This window comes from Hippopotamus amphibius, chromosome 16, assembly GCF_030028045.1.
Source record: "Hippopotamus amphibius kiboko isolate mHipAmp2 chromosome 16, mHipAmp2.hap2, whole genome shotgun sequence".
NCBI lineage: Eukaryota > Metazoa > Chordata > Mammalia > Artiodactyla > Hippopotamidae > Hippopotamus > Hippopotamus amphibius.
The window spans coordinates 7,053,055-7,068,121 of NC_080201.1; the positions used below are offsets into that span (position 1 = coordinate 7,053,055).

The 15,067-nt window shown below is 43.0% G+C and overlaps 1 protein-coding gene across 3 annotated transcripts in view; it reads right to left on the minus strand.

Moving 5' to 3' along the window:
* The window catches only part of GAN (gigaxonin), a 68,635-nt gene that overhangs the window by 31,224 nt on the left and 22,344 nt on the right, over positions 1-15,067 (minus strand). For all 3 annotated transcript variants that reach the window (XR_009049702.1, XR_009049701.1, XM_057712132.1), the window contains exons 2-7: positions 9,917-10,031; positions 7,022-7,372; positions 5,081-5,298; positions 4,745-4,866; positions 1,486-1,598; positions 498-647 (exon numbers count right to left, since the gene is read on the minus strand). Coding sequence is in view for 1 of the 3 variants with exons in the window: in XM_057712132.1 (XP_057568115.1) it covers positions 498-647; positions 1,486-1,598; positions 4,745-4,866; positions 5,081-5,298; positions 7,022-7,372; positions 9,917-10,031 (1,069 nt within the window). In the remaining 2 variants the exon portion in view is untranslated. The remainder of the gene's footprint in view (positions 1-497; positions 648-1,485; positions 1,599-4,744; positions 4,867-5,080; positions 5,299-7,021; positions 7,373-9,916; positions 10,032-15,067) is intronic.

A 15,067-nucleotide genomic window follows, 5' to 3' on the forward strand; every position in this document is an offset into this window, starting at 1 on the left:
ACAGGGAGATCAACTCGATGACGGGTGATGACTTAGAGGGCTGGGATAGGGTGGATGGGAGGGAGTCGCGGGAGGGAGAGGATATGGGGATAGATGTATAAATACAGCTAGTTCACTTTGTTGTACAGCAGAAACTGGCAGGACAGTGTAAAGCAATTATATTCCAATAAAGAGCTTAAAAAAAAAAAAGAAAAGAAAACAGGTGTGGGAGACCTGGTTCCTTCCTAGGTCAGTGCAATCACAAAGCATTTACCAGGCGTGGGCCTCGGACCCAGCAGCGCTGCCCAGAGCCCACCGCCAGGGTAAACTCTCACACACCGTTTCCCAGCTTGGTGTGTGGCTGGTAACAGTGAAGACAAGCTACCAACAGAGACAGAATTCTATAATGTGAAATCTTCTAACACTGTAATTGCGTTAAAAGGCGTATGTAGGAAATGAAGAAACGGTAATTTAAAAATCCAATTTGTGAATTAGTTATCACAAGACATAGTTCTCACCTTTCTAACCATGGTTAAATCAGGTTGCTTCGTCCAGGTTTTAGAATAAATATCATAACATTCCATGGAAATGAGCTCTTTTTCACCATCTTCTCCTCCTAAAACGTACAGCATCCCATCTATCTCCACAATTCCAAAGTTATGTCTTGCCTGAAAAGACATCAAAGATCTTTGTAGACAAAAGGCCAACTATCAGACTGAAAGCTGATATCCATACATTTATTAAAAATTACAGCTATCATTATAGTCCAGCATCCCAGCAAAGAAATACCAGGCTCAAAACCATCTCTCTCAAATATTTCTGATCTCCCTAGCAGCACACTTTTCTATCACAATAGACAGAGAACCCAAGTCCAGGAACTTCCCAGAACAAGGGAATTACATACGTGGTGAATTTACTGGCAGAATCCTTACTTTTTATTCACAACAGCTCACGACAAGAAAAAGAACCATTACTGTCTGGCTCTGTAAAATGATCTTTGTACAGCAGTGGGCAGTAAGCGGTTCCCAGCTGATGCGTCTGCCTGGAGCGGCAGAGCCCGAGGGCTTTCACACTCACCCACTCACAGGACCTCCCGGGTGCCCAGCGCCACTCCAGCACTGAAGGGAGAGCACTGACCACACAGATGAAATCCCCGGCCGTCAAAAAGTTTGTGCGAACAATTAAGAAGACCTAGAGCGTGAGGAGGTGCTGAGTGCTATGAAGAGAGAGAAAGCAGGGGAGGAGGTGGGAGAGCGGAGGGGCCGAGGGACAAGCAGCGCGCCACACGGGCAGCCGGCGGAGGCCCCAAAGCCAGCGTGCTCCTGGGAGGCTTGAGGAGGGGGCGCGCGGGAAGGCACAGACAGCAGAGCCGGAGTAGGCACACGCACACCGGGCAGGGGCCTGGCGGGGCGGCTGCTTCTCTCCTTACACTCCAAGGCAGAGCAAACAGAAGTGCTGGAGGGAGAGAAGAAACATATCCGACCAACAATAAAAGCAGCATTTTACCTCGTTCATTGGTGGCAACGCAGTCCATGTGTTTGCATCTGGGTCATACTTTTCTCCTGAGCTCAGGGTCTGCTTATTCTCATCTTGGCCCCCAAACACAAACAAAAATCCTTCTGCAAAAAATCAAAGGAGACATGCGAGAAGGTTGAAACCTAAGTTTTCAACACCCATCTCTGGTCAAATACAAATGCCATAAGGGTAGAGATGGCATGTGGAGACACCTTCCCCGACAACAGCGGATTCGAGGTCTTTATCACACTTCACTCGAGCCTGGGTGACAGAGCCAGACCTCCGAGTCACTCTGACCATTTCCCTTCACTTGGGATCTCTGAGTGGATTCCCACTACCCTGCGGCTTAAAAGGAAGACTGCCACCACCCGCTCTGTCAGCAAGTGACACTGAGTTATCTCAGTTCATCTGTTCTGTTCCCCTGCCTCTATTTAAAAATAAACCTTATTAAAGGAGAAGCAGCCACCAAGACACCATGGTGAAACTGAAGGGGGATGTGGGCCCTAGAGAGGTTTCCCTGCATGGAAACCACTCTGCTCTGAGGGCGTTTAGCAATCTGGGAAAAATGCAACCTTTCTCTTGATGGTTTGAGGGGAGGAAGGAGATAGAAATCTAGATCCCAGGCCCACAGACCGCATGGCTTCTGGCAGGAAAGCCTCACCCAGGTTCTAATGCTCCGGATGAAGGCCAACCAGAATTAGGAACCAGATTTAAATCTCCTTGCTTTTCTGGGAAATCTCAAAATTTGAATTCAATTTATAGTAATTACAAATTAGTAGTGTTTTTAGGCAACTGATAGAAACAAACACAAAACTTCTATGGAACAAAGTACCTTTATCTAAGTTTTAGATTCTAACATTCTAAGATTTTAAAACATCACATTATTCCTATAAATAATTTTTAATAAAATGATCAGTACCCAGCCAAAGATGCTCAGGTATACAAAGAAACCAGACTCTATGAAGAAGAACCAGCAGAAGCAGACAACAGGAAGTAGTCTTGCAAAGATTCCAAATTTCAAATATTGGAGTAATCAGAAAGACAATAAAACAGCAAACAACAATGCTTGCTATGTTTTAAAAAAGACAAATTTAAAGATAACTCTATAAGAAGGGACTACAGAAGTGACATAGCAGGTTTCAAAAAAACTTAGAACTTCCAGGGAAAAAAAACATAAAAACAGTTTAAAAAATCCTACAGATGGATTTAATGGCAGGTTCATCACAGTTAAAGAGAAAATTCATTAAATGCAAGATAAATCAAAAGAACTCACAAAGAAAGCAACATGGAGAGGCAAAAAGATGAAAAACACAACAAAAAAGAAGGCAGAAGGCAGGGGATGGAGAAAAAAGGTCTAGCCACATTTCATCTGACTTCCAAAAGCAGAGGGACAGAGGAGAATGAGCAAGGACAACATCTGAAGACATAATAAACAAGAATTTTCCAGACTTATGAAAGGCCAAGCTACAGAATCAAGATGCTCAACAATCCCCAAACGTGGTAAAATTCCCAATAAAATGTTCACCTAAGCACACTGTAGTGCAGTGGCAGTAAAACAAAGACAAAAAGAAAATCTTAAATACAGCTCAGAGAAAAGACAGAGTTTTGATTCTGACAACTGACTTAACAACAAGGGATGACAGAAGTCAGTGGAAAAATATCTCCAGTGCACCCAACAATAATAGACGCCAACCTAAAATTCTACACCCAGCAAAATACCCTTTAAGGATGAAGGCAAAATAATGACATCTTTAGACAAATCTAAGAGTTTGCAACCACCAGACCCACATTAAAGGAAATTCAAAAGGATGAACTTCAGAGAGAAGGAAAATGGTCCTAGATGGAAAGTTTGAGGAGTAAGAGGGAAAAAAACAAAGAAATTGGTAAATTTGTGGATGAACCTAAACAACACTATCTATAGATATGCGTATAACAGAGATTAACAGAGCATATATATGTAAATATTTACTTATAAATAACCATGTATTTTAATACTGTAAAACTGTGGAATGTGAAAAATCGTGTATAAATGTACTGATTAACTCTAGACTTTGTTAACAACACAAGCTGTGGATTCTAAAGTAACCTTCAAAGGAATATAGACATAGAATATAACTTTTAACCTGGTACAGAGAGAAAAAATTGAACGACAAAAAAAGTCCATCCGTTTTTTTGAAAAAAGGCAAGATAAGAAGAAAGATGAAACAGGCTGGACAAACAGGAACTACTCAATCATTTCACGACGTCAGCCAACACAACTGGACACAATTCCTTTCCTCATTGTTTCCAAAGTCTGAAACAACAACCCCTTTAGGAAATCTGAAAGTTAGTGATATAGGAACCTTTGTGGTGGGTGTACATGTGTGAGAATTATGCATGTGTGTACAATGGGAGGAAAAGTTAAGGAAGCTAATTCTGAGAAGAAAGAACAGAGAAATCAGACCCACATCCTGCTGCCTACACCACACCAGCCAGCTAACGACCACCGACAAAAACTCCAATCACTGTGGAGCCTACGATTCTGCTTCTCTTCCACAGCTTTAGGCATATGTAAAATATGGTAGCGTGTGGCCCAGCTTAAAAACTTTACGGTAATGTGAGAAGGCAAGGAGAGCCTATAGAAGAAGAACCACTGACCGTCATCAGAATGAAGTAAAACGGCACCAATGAGGCAGATCCAAGGTGAAGAGCAAGGCAGCAGGACGGCCTTCCCATCACCTCCTGCAGTGAAAACGCTGGATAACGTTTCAAACTTGGAAACATCAACTAAAACATACTTTCTGTAGTAGAATAACTTTAAGCCAGAACTAGTTGAAGTCGTATTTCCTCAAGTCTCATGTGAAATGCCTGCTTTTACGTGACACTCCTATTTTGGATACAGTTACATGCTGCAGTTCTACCCTGCATGACGTTCCAAGGTTGGGGGGCTATCACGGCTCAGGGAAACCCTGTATCTCGGGTGTGATCCTCCAGCTGACGGGTGGGAACAGTCACTGCGTTCTGCTCTTCCATCAAGTACAACGCTCCTCTAGTGACCTCTTCGAAACAGCTACGTATTTAAGATTTGGGAACAAGAAGGACTGACAGAAGACACTCTTCTTACCATCATCTTGAAAGCTGGTGCCACCCTGAAAAGTGTCACCACAGAGGGATAACGAAAGTACTTCTTTAACAGGTTTTGAGTCACCTGCACAACTGTTAAATTACCGGACCTGATGCTGTGTCTGGTAAGGGTGAGGACACACGGTACCTGCCGAGAGGACTCCATGGTTGATTCTCGCCATGCTCAGGGGGGCCAGCTCAATCCACAGCTGCCGGTTAGGGTCGTAAAGGGGGCACATACATCGCATCGCTGCTGTTGGCTTCCGTGAACTAAGGAGACAGACAACCGCTTAGCAGTTAACAGGTTTCAGACAGTTCTGCTTATAATAACTGCGACTAGTTTTACTGCTCTAAAGAATGTCTGAAACGTTTTAAAAAATCGATCGCTATCGGGCTTTAGATACCGAACGCGTTATGAGTCCTTGGGTACGCGGAAACCTCTGTTCCTCACGCCACCTGTCAGGCCGCTCACAGCCACACTTACACTCTTTCCTCTCCCCCGACGGTGAGGATGCACTCCGAGTAGCCGCGGGGCTTGAAGCTGGCCAGCATGGCCTCCCCCTGCTGCGGCTGGCTCAGGGGGATGTTGCTGCACTCTCGGACAATCTCTCGCACCAACGGCTCGTTCAGCATCTGCTCCCGCAAGTAGCTCGAGTCCAGCCCTGAAACCCACAGCGCGGACATGACATCCTTCATGTGGACCTGCAGAAGAGGGCAGAAAAGCATGGCAAGGAAAAACGAAGAACATAGTGTACATTTAGAATCTACGTTTTTTGACTCACGGAAAATTAAAATTGCTGACCGTCAGATTACCGACAGGCAAGTGGTAAGGGCCAGCACTGTGTGAATGTGCGTAGTGGTCCCTTTCTTTTCTACCTCCCTTGGCCTTGATAAATAAAAGTTGAACTTAAAAAAAAATCACTTCAAATTTATATTTGATGTAGCACTGCAAAGTTTTAAGCAGCTTTCTTTACACCCTACAGGGCTCCCGCAGCAACAGGAGAACGGAAGAACTCTGCTCTGATCTGCTTTATTTCACATACTTGGATGTGCTGTGAATTACATCACATTTATAGAAACATTATATACAGGAATAGCTTAATACAATATGGTCAACTGGATAATGAAAATGTATCAATATTAACATTACAAGAAAAATCTGAAAAAGCCAAAGTTCAACAAAAAAAACAAAAAAACCTGAGTACTAATCATTTCCTCAGTAATTACTGTTAAAAATTATCTACCATGTATAATATGAATGATAAATGATATACTTTTCATACCCAATCACCAGATTTGAACCGACTATAGCACTCTACATACATAAGGTGACAAGTTTTTCTGGGCTTTGAAATCATCATTTCAAGGTACGTTATAATATACCCTGAGTAATAAAAGCCAACAGTCCTTACAGCATCAAGCTCAGATTAACCACAGGATGAAGAACTGCCTCTTGTTACACACCCTCATCACTTTAAGGCAAGAAGAAGGTCAGAGAGAAGCTCCAGCAGCAAGCTGGAAACTCTTCTATCCCTTCCTTAACTCACCCCACCAATGGGAAAACAGAACACTAACTGTGCTAATGAGCTGGGACTACGAAAGTGGTTTCTAAGTGGACAGGCTCATGGGCCTGCAGAATTTAAAAATTATAAGATAATCATTAAAATGTAAGTTAAGAGTTACTAGGAACAATTAACAATGCAATTACGCATTTTGAAAGTCACTGAAACCTAACATACTTCTTTATTTTGAATACAGTAATTGGAGCTAACCTCTAGCTATAAATATTAGACTTAAAGCTTAAAGCTCCCTCTCCCAGTGTTTAATGCGGATCTCAAGCCTGATGTTCTCTAAGACCCTCCCTTCCTAGACTGTCACTCCCAGAACCTTCCTATCTGGAACTGCATTGCCAGGAAAGCTCCAGAGAGCTCTCCTGCTTTCTCCTCAAGTCGTGTCAGTCACTTCGGGGAGAGCCCAGGCCCCTCACCCCTCTGCCAGAATTCCACGTGCCCTTTTCTCACCCCACTGTTGCATCAGAGCTCCTGCAGAGGCTGGCCCGACACCGTAGTAGGAAAGGATGCTGAAAGCTAGGGTGGGGATGCTGCATTTCTATACTCTCCAGCTTTAGCTCAAAATACATTTCCCAACCAAAAGAACGTTCAAAGGATAGCATGTGACTTATAAGTATTAATATTTTCATTGCTATATGATGAGTTACATGCACTTTGGCAGACTGGTCTGAAAAGCCAACCACATTAGTGATCCTGTGGGAAGATGTTTCCTAGGTTATCTTTTAGATCACAACTTTGTAAGTTTTTCAAAGTTGGAGGAGAAAGACAAAGCATCTAGAATTTGAATTAAAAATAAAGAAATGAATAAGTACGTGACAAGGCAAAGTAAGAGCACGCTATAAAGTAACGGGTACCTTTCTTATTTCTGTATCATGTGCTATCCATCGAATGACTGCTTCAAACACATATCTTTCATTGCCAACGTTTAGCTTCTCAAGAGAAATCACTTCTTTAAGCTTTTGAGGACTCAGTTCTAGGAATTCCTCTGTGCTGCTAACATCTCGGAAGTGCGTCTCCAGGTATTCCGTGGCCAGGTAATGGACGTGGTGCAGGCAGTAGTGGAGTGCAAAGTCTCGGATCCCGATGCAGTTCTCGGCGGCAATGCAGCCTTCTAAGAACTCACAGCACAGAGTTTTAAGATCCGTCAGCAGCAGCAGGTCTGCTGCCTGCACAACATCCTGGATGGTGTCTTCGTTCAGCCGGATCTGCGAGGATGAGCCCAGACAGTAACATGTAAATGTATATATTTAGAACCCAACCACTAATCGCTGAACCACAGGAAAGCGTCATTGCTGGAGATCAAAGATGACTGAAAATTGGCAATTTCATAGCATTCAATTTTGTTTTCAATAAGAGTCAGAGCGTAGCAGGGCACCTGCGGACAACATAAGCAGTGCACGGCTGGTTAACTTTTCCCAACTCTTCCCTTGCTTTACCGACGACGTGAACCACTAATAACCCTGCCAAGGTGAACTGTCCATGGTGCTCACGTCTACACTTAAGAGAAAAACCTTCAATGACTGAAATGCTAAGGAAATGGCAAGTTCTGCATTCTCTGGTAAACTGAAGGCGATTTCTTTAAATGCTAGCACCTGAACTAATGAAAATCTTGCCTCCAAATATATTAAGTTCGCTTTTTTGCCAAATAGTATGTGGAAGATACCACGTGGCCCCTTGAAGAGAAGGAGAGCCACACTGCGCGAGGGGCCTCACTATGGACACCAAACACAGCATTTGGTGCAAAAGATACAATCTGGTCTCAAAGCTACTTTCTGGAATAAATCCCTAATAAGATCTTTTCTTTTTTTTAAAATCATTGTGAACATTTACTTTTCCTTAATTTTCTTCAACTTTCTGATTGACGCTTCTCCTCCCACCCACTTCACTTTTTCTATGCAACAGTAAGGCAACGGAAAGAAACAGGTCCCTAAAATACTGCCACAATCATCAACGGCCCAGACTCTGCCAGAGAATGAGTACGTATCCTCCATTAGGAAATATGAAGGAAAGGTTTCATAGTGGAGTGCAGCAAGGAACATTTTACCACAATTTACACAGTTTGTACCACAGACAAATAAGGTTTCACGTTTCAAATGCAAGCCCAAACACGAATACGCTCTTATTGGCTTCTAACTTGTTATAACTGCCACTAAACTGATTTTACAAGTTAGATAAAAGTTTGGTCCTCAGCCTGTTTTTGTGATGCTACAGAGCATCGTTGGTATTTTAAGGGCTGTCCCCAAATTGATTTAAATTCATTTATTTTTAATAACCATACACACAACCTTACTTCCACACACCTACCACCTAGTGTTTAGAGCAAAGAGAAAGTGATAACATCATGAAATGAAATGATAAACTTCAAAAAGGATGATGGTCACTGAGTTTGACTCTGGACAGAATGAACACATGTAGAGAAAGTAAGCAGGACACTCAGAACACCTATGTAGGAGACAGAGGCTTTACAAGAGGAAAATTAAAAGAAGAATGAAGAAGAAGGAATAAAGGAGAGAGCAGGACGTGAGCCCTTGAAAGGAATAAAGATAAAACACACACTCGCATAACGAGACGTAGGCACATGAACTTCTTCCTAATTCACAGCTAAGATTATTCTTAAGTGTCCTCGTGCTATACTTTAAATCACATAAATAGGGGAGTAGCGGGGTGGAGGAGGGCAAAGAAACAGAAAGGATCAGTAACCACTGATCACCTTCTTCCCTGGGTTTCACGAAATCCCCAGAAATATAAGTGGGTACAGAGAGTAAAGGGAAATCAGAAAAAAGAATGTGGGGGGAACAGGGATGCTGGGCCTCCTGAGGCAGCAGGACCAAGGCATCAGGAACACAGTGCAGCTACCCGTCGCTTCGGTGAATAATCCCACCACCCAAGGAGGCTCCCATGTCCACGCTTTGGAGACAGAACGAGTTCCCAACAGTGTGGGCACAAAGCAAGACTGGAACTAAGATTTAAAAAACAAAAAGACAGGACTTCCTAGGTGGCGCCCTGCCAATGCGGGGAACACGGGTTCAATCCCTGCCCCAGGAAGATACCACATGCTGCGGAACAACTAAGCCCGTGGGCCACAGCTATTCAGCCTGTACTCTAGAGCCCGTGAGCCACAACTATTGAGCCCATGTGCCACAACTACTGAAGCCCACACGCCTAGAGCCCATGTCCACAACAAGAGAGATCACCACAATGAGGAGCCCACCCACCACAACAAAGAGTAGCCCCCACTCACTGCAACTAGAGAAAGCCTGTCTGCAGCAACAAAGACCCAACACAGCCAATAAAATAAATGAACAAATAAATTTATATATTAAAACAAAAAGCAAAAAACAAAAAAAGAAACCAAAATGACAGCAGTGAAGGGAGCATCCCACGTTCCTCATGTCTCAGACTGCAAGGTGGAGCCCAGGATGGTAGAACAAAACCTGGGATTTGGGTAAGACCTTACTTAGTCTGCTTCTCTTTCAAGGGCAGAGCCCTGGAAGAGCACCCTTGGGCACCATGTCCAGCAAGGGACGTAAGTCTCGCACACAGTGACAGAAGATGGAGATGATAGAGTCATCTGCTGGGTCACAGAGTGGGTGAAGGAGACCCTCCCCCTGAGCTCAAGGAGCCTCTATGAGGCCTCCTTCCTCTGCGCTTCGTCCTACCTGCCCACGGACACTCAGGCCTCCATCCTTTGTGCCTCAATCTACCTGCCCACGGACACCCAGGCCTCCTTCCTCTGCACCTCGTCATACCTGCCCACTGAAGATGTAATCCAGGATCTCTCTCATAACCATCACCGATATCCCTTCAAGTTCAATCTTATAGGTTGATCCATCATCTTTTGGAGGATTATAGTTTAACTTTGTCCTAAGAAAGGGAAAAAAATGTAAAATTTCTATGAAAGAACAGAAATGGTTGGAAATATTTATGCACTAAATACTCTATAAAGTATATGATACTTATCAGTATGTGAATCCCACCTAGAACATTTCAGTTGTTAACTTTAGAGCAACATATTTTTTACGACTTTCAACTACAAAGCATTTGTTCCAGGATTCAGAGTGCTACCTCTTAAAAACAAACGAAACAGACAACCAAAGCACTCAGGGCCACATGAGCAAGCATCTCTCCTTCACCTTGGAAACTCCAGGCCCTTTAGGCTTATTTTTTCCCTGTTTTTAATTATCTAATTATTTTCAGTACTGTAACAAGGACCCCACAAACCTGCCACCCAAAACAAAAGCTAGGACCTTGACAATAACCTGCTTCTAACCAAATTGTCCTCCCAACCAATTCATACCTCTGCTTCCCCATGTGAAGTAACTATTATTCTAAATTCTACATTCGATTTTCCCTTGCTTTCTTATTTTTGTATCCATGAAATATATATAATCTATAAAATATATAGGTTTCTTTATAATCAATGTATGTGTGTATATATATATATATATATATAATTTTAAGTTTAATTTTATAAAAGTGTTTCATGCGGTCTGTAATCTCCTGGGGCTAAGTTTTTTCATTTAATATTATACTGCTGGGTCATTCATCTTGCTGCATCACACACGGGTTCTTTTGCTCTTCTGCTGTGTAATATGCCACTTTCCTGCTGATGGGCCCCTGGGCTGTGGCTCCAGGTTTTTGGTCTTGTGAACAGTACTGCTACGACTATTCTTGTGTATGTCTCCTTTTGTGATATGCAAAAGAACTTCTCTTGGGTGTATCCCTGGGAGTAGAATTAAGCTAAATTCTCTCCAACTTATGAGCAAGTACCCGATTATTCTCCAAAGTAGCTGGAGCAGTTTTCAGCCTCATCTGCTATGTGTAAGGGAATGTGTGGACCCACAAACTCCACGACTTTCACGTCTGTCCCACTTCCTAATCCTGCCAATCCGGTGAGTGAAGTATAGTCTCTGGCTGTGCTTATGACCTGCCTTTCCCTCATAATCCGGGTGCTGGGCAGCTCTGCATAGGTCCGCGGCCTCATGTGTTTCCCCTTCTGTGGAACACATGTTCAGTTCAAGCTTCACTTTTAATTGAGCTAACTGCCCTCCTCATATTGAAGTGTAGGCAATCTTTATTCTAATCTTGATATTAAACTTTCGGCAGATGACACTTTTAAGGTGGTGAACAATTTGAAGAATAAGTTTTCAAAGTCAATGTTTTCTGTGTTTTGTTTAAAAACGGGTACTTTACCGAAGGTCTAAAAGATACTCCTAATTTAGCAGCGAGGGAAGCTAAGACACAACCTAAGTTGTACTTAAGAACCCCCCACCCCACCCCCCCGCCAAAGGCTTGGAGTTGGTAGGACAAGGACGCTGTGGAAGGAGGGGTGCAGGATGAGCTAATCACAGAAGAAGAGACTGACAAAGTCTTAGGAAACAGGTAAGCTCCCGGATCCTTGCTCCACATAGTAACAACTCCCCTGTCCTGTTTAGTAAGGCTCCCCAGCTCCAGCGGAAGACAAGTGACATACTCTGAAGAGTGTGAGATGGGGGGTGGAGCGTCTCTGGAAAGGGGAGTAGCAGGCATATCTGAGGGTAGGTGCCCTGCACCAAAACAGAGAGTCAACAGTGTTTACATACTGAGTGCTGAGATCATCAGTCTTTTTTCTCAAATTTTGCTCCTAAAATTACTGAAAGCCAGACCTATATCCTCCAGGCAAGAACCTGGATGCCTCTTCTGGAGGATTTGATCAGCCCCAAGCGAAAGATCTAAAGATATGAGCACAGATCTGCCTGAAGAAAATGACCCAGCTTCACTATGCAACAATGAACCCACTGTCACTAAGCCAAGATACAGGCTCTGAGTTTCCCATACACTGTGGGGGGCACTTCTGAAACTTCTTCATACCACACCACACGCAGAAAATTTAATATGACTCTTCATAAACAGATGAGGCCGTGTGCAGGCCAGGGGTGGACAGGGGACCCAGCCTCCCCAGAAACTGCCCCGCCATTCGCAGGGATGACACTATCATTATCTTCACACATTGCAACATCTTTTCTGGGGGGCACGTGGGTTCAGAAAATCTGCTTTAGAGCCCCACTATTAAAGTTGAGCAAACAGGACTCAACAGATGCCTGACAAGGAAGAAAAGAAACCAAAACCAACAGAAAAAAAGTCAACTTGGAGGAAGTATAGATTACACAAGATGAAAAGTCAAGGAAAAAGGACAACCCCCATTTATATTCCCAGAGAAAAGAGAGGATGTTGTGCTCTTGAAATAAGAACAGGATGCTCTAAAAGGGAACATTCAGAGAACAACAACAACATTTTAAGGACTACAAAAAAAATTTTTTTTAATGTAACGTCAAAATTAAAAGTTGTAAAAATCTGCCAGAAAAGAAAGCAAAAAAGAAAAAGGTAGAAAATAGGAGACACAAGGTAGGAAAACTGGAAGATCAGTCTGGAAGGTTAAACATCTGAAAAACAGGAAGGTCCACGCAAAAAAAGGGAACATTATCAAGTAAGAGCTCATAACAAGGGATAAAAATACACCTTTCCAATCATATCATTGTAATACTTCAGAATACTGGAAACAAAAATTCTTATAAGCTTCCAGAAAGAAAATCAGGTTACATAGAAAGGAATGGGTATCAGAATGGCTTCGTACTTCTAAACAAAACTTTAATAGCAGTGTGGAAATGACTTCAAAATTCTGAAGGAAAAGTATTTCCAACCTAGATTTTTTTAACTAGCCAAATTACTTATCAAATATCAGGACAGAATAGACATTTTCAGCTATACAAAATCTCAAAACAATTGATCCTGCAGCACTATTTACAATAGTCAGGACAGGGAAGCGACCTAAATGTCCATCAACAGATGAATGGATAAAGAAGACGTAGCACATATATACAATGGAATATTACTCAGCCATAAAAAGGAACGAAAATGAGTTATTTAATGAGGTAGGTGGACCCAGAGTCTGTCATACAGAGTGAAGTAAGTCAGAAAGAGAAAAACAAACACCATATGCTAACTCATATATATGGAATCTAAAAAAAACAAACACACAAAACGGTACTGATGAACCTAATGGCAGGGCAAGAATAAAGATGCAGACATAGAGAATGGACTTGAGGACACAGTGGGGTAAGGGGAAGCTGGGACAAAGTGAGAGAGTAGCACTGACATTTACACACTACCAAATGTAAAACAGATAGCTCGTGGGAAGCTGCTGCATAGAGCACAGGGTGATCAACTCGATGCTTGGTGATGACCTAGAAGGGTGAGATAGGGAGAATAGGAGGGAGGCTCAAGAGGGAAGGGTTATGGGGATATATGTATACATATAGCTGATTCACTTTGCTGTACAGCAGAAACTGGCACAACAGCGTAAAGCCATTATACTCCAATAAAGATCTCAAACAAAAACAATTAATCTTCCATGCTGCCCTTTTCAGAATGCTACTGGAAAAACTGCCCCAACAAAGAAAGAGGAAGATTCTGGAGTAAAAAAGACCTGATCCTGCACAGGAAAGCAGGGAAAGGAATGGTGAAGAATGAGCCTAGGGTAACAGCTCCGCACCAGTGGAAGGAAGCAGGTTCATTCTGGTGCAGTAGGAGGCCTTGGCAGACCTTAGGAAGGCAAAATTGATGGCACATATAACGTATATGAAGGTACAAAGAGGCTATTTAGACAACTTTGCTTCCCCCCTATATTCTGTATCTGCTATTCCTGCCTCTATAGTTTCTATTGAACTAATAATTTTATTCAAAAGGCATTTCTTTCCTGCTTCCTGCACCCTAGGTTTATTTATGTGACGGACACTGTTATTAAGTGAAGAAAAAGATTTCAGTCAATTCTCAGTCAAGAGAAAAACAGCGTAAGTAGTAGGAGTAACACCTAAATCATTAATATTTGGCTCCGAAATCTATCACATGAAGACACGTCCTCCAGGAATGTCTCACTTAGGACGTCACGACTATTTGTATTTCTTAGTCACGGGGCTGGTTATCAACATGCTGACTCAGCTCCCAATGGACCCTTTTTGCATGCTCTGTGAAAACAGATCTGAGCCTTTTGAACAGTTTTTCTAGGTTAACTGGCAGGATGTTAAGCTTCTCAGTGGAGGGTGCTGGGAAGAAACTGCAGGAGAGACTTTTGCGCCTGGGCTCTGTTCCACCGCTGGGTAGGCTCCTGCAGTGCACGGCTGCCAGCAGCTGCAGCTTTCTCTGCAACTCTCGGAGGCAGTTTTGCAGTCGACTGTTTCCAGTGAGATCCCTCCCTGTGAACTGCTTTCCCAGACACCCTAAAGGACAGATTTCTGGCAAGTTCCAGAGGGCTGATTTCAAGCAAATTCCACCAGTGTGGCTTTTCTGCCATGTGGTGAGCTGTGGCTGTGTCCGGTCCAACAAAGTCTGGATCTCGGCCCTGGGGGTGGTGGCTGCGCCTTATGTCAGCTACTCCTTTAATTTTTAGAGTTTACTTCTTGGTAGCCAATCCTTCATTACTCTAATCACGTGTTGTAGTTAAAAATTCTTTACATGAAACTTTCCTTGTTCAAAGCACTATGTGGCTTCTTTCTCCTGACTAGATGCAGACAGTCTTTAACCAATTTAAAGGCAGTAACTCTAAAATGTGTTCAGGTAGAGGAGCATCACCTAGAATTCGAATTGTTCAAACGAGCTGGCTGTGCCTGCCTATGGGCTGTGGACGGTGTACGAGGGGGACCAGGCTCATGGGGAAAGGGGTTACGAGGAGACCGTTCAGTGCAGCCCCTTTTTATTTTCCACCCATGTGACTGGATTTTTTTGTTTTTTTTTTTAAGACGACTATACAGTCGTCCCTCAGTATCTACAAGGGACTGAATTCAGCACCCATACAGATACCAAAATCTGCACGTACACAAGTCCCATAGTGTGCCCCCCGTACTGGCATCCACAGAGTCAACCAA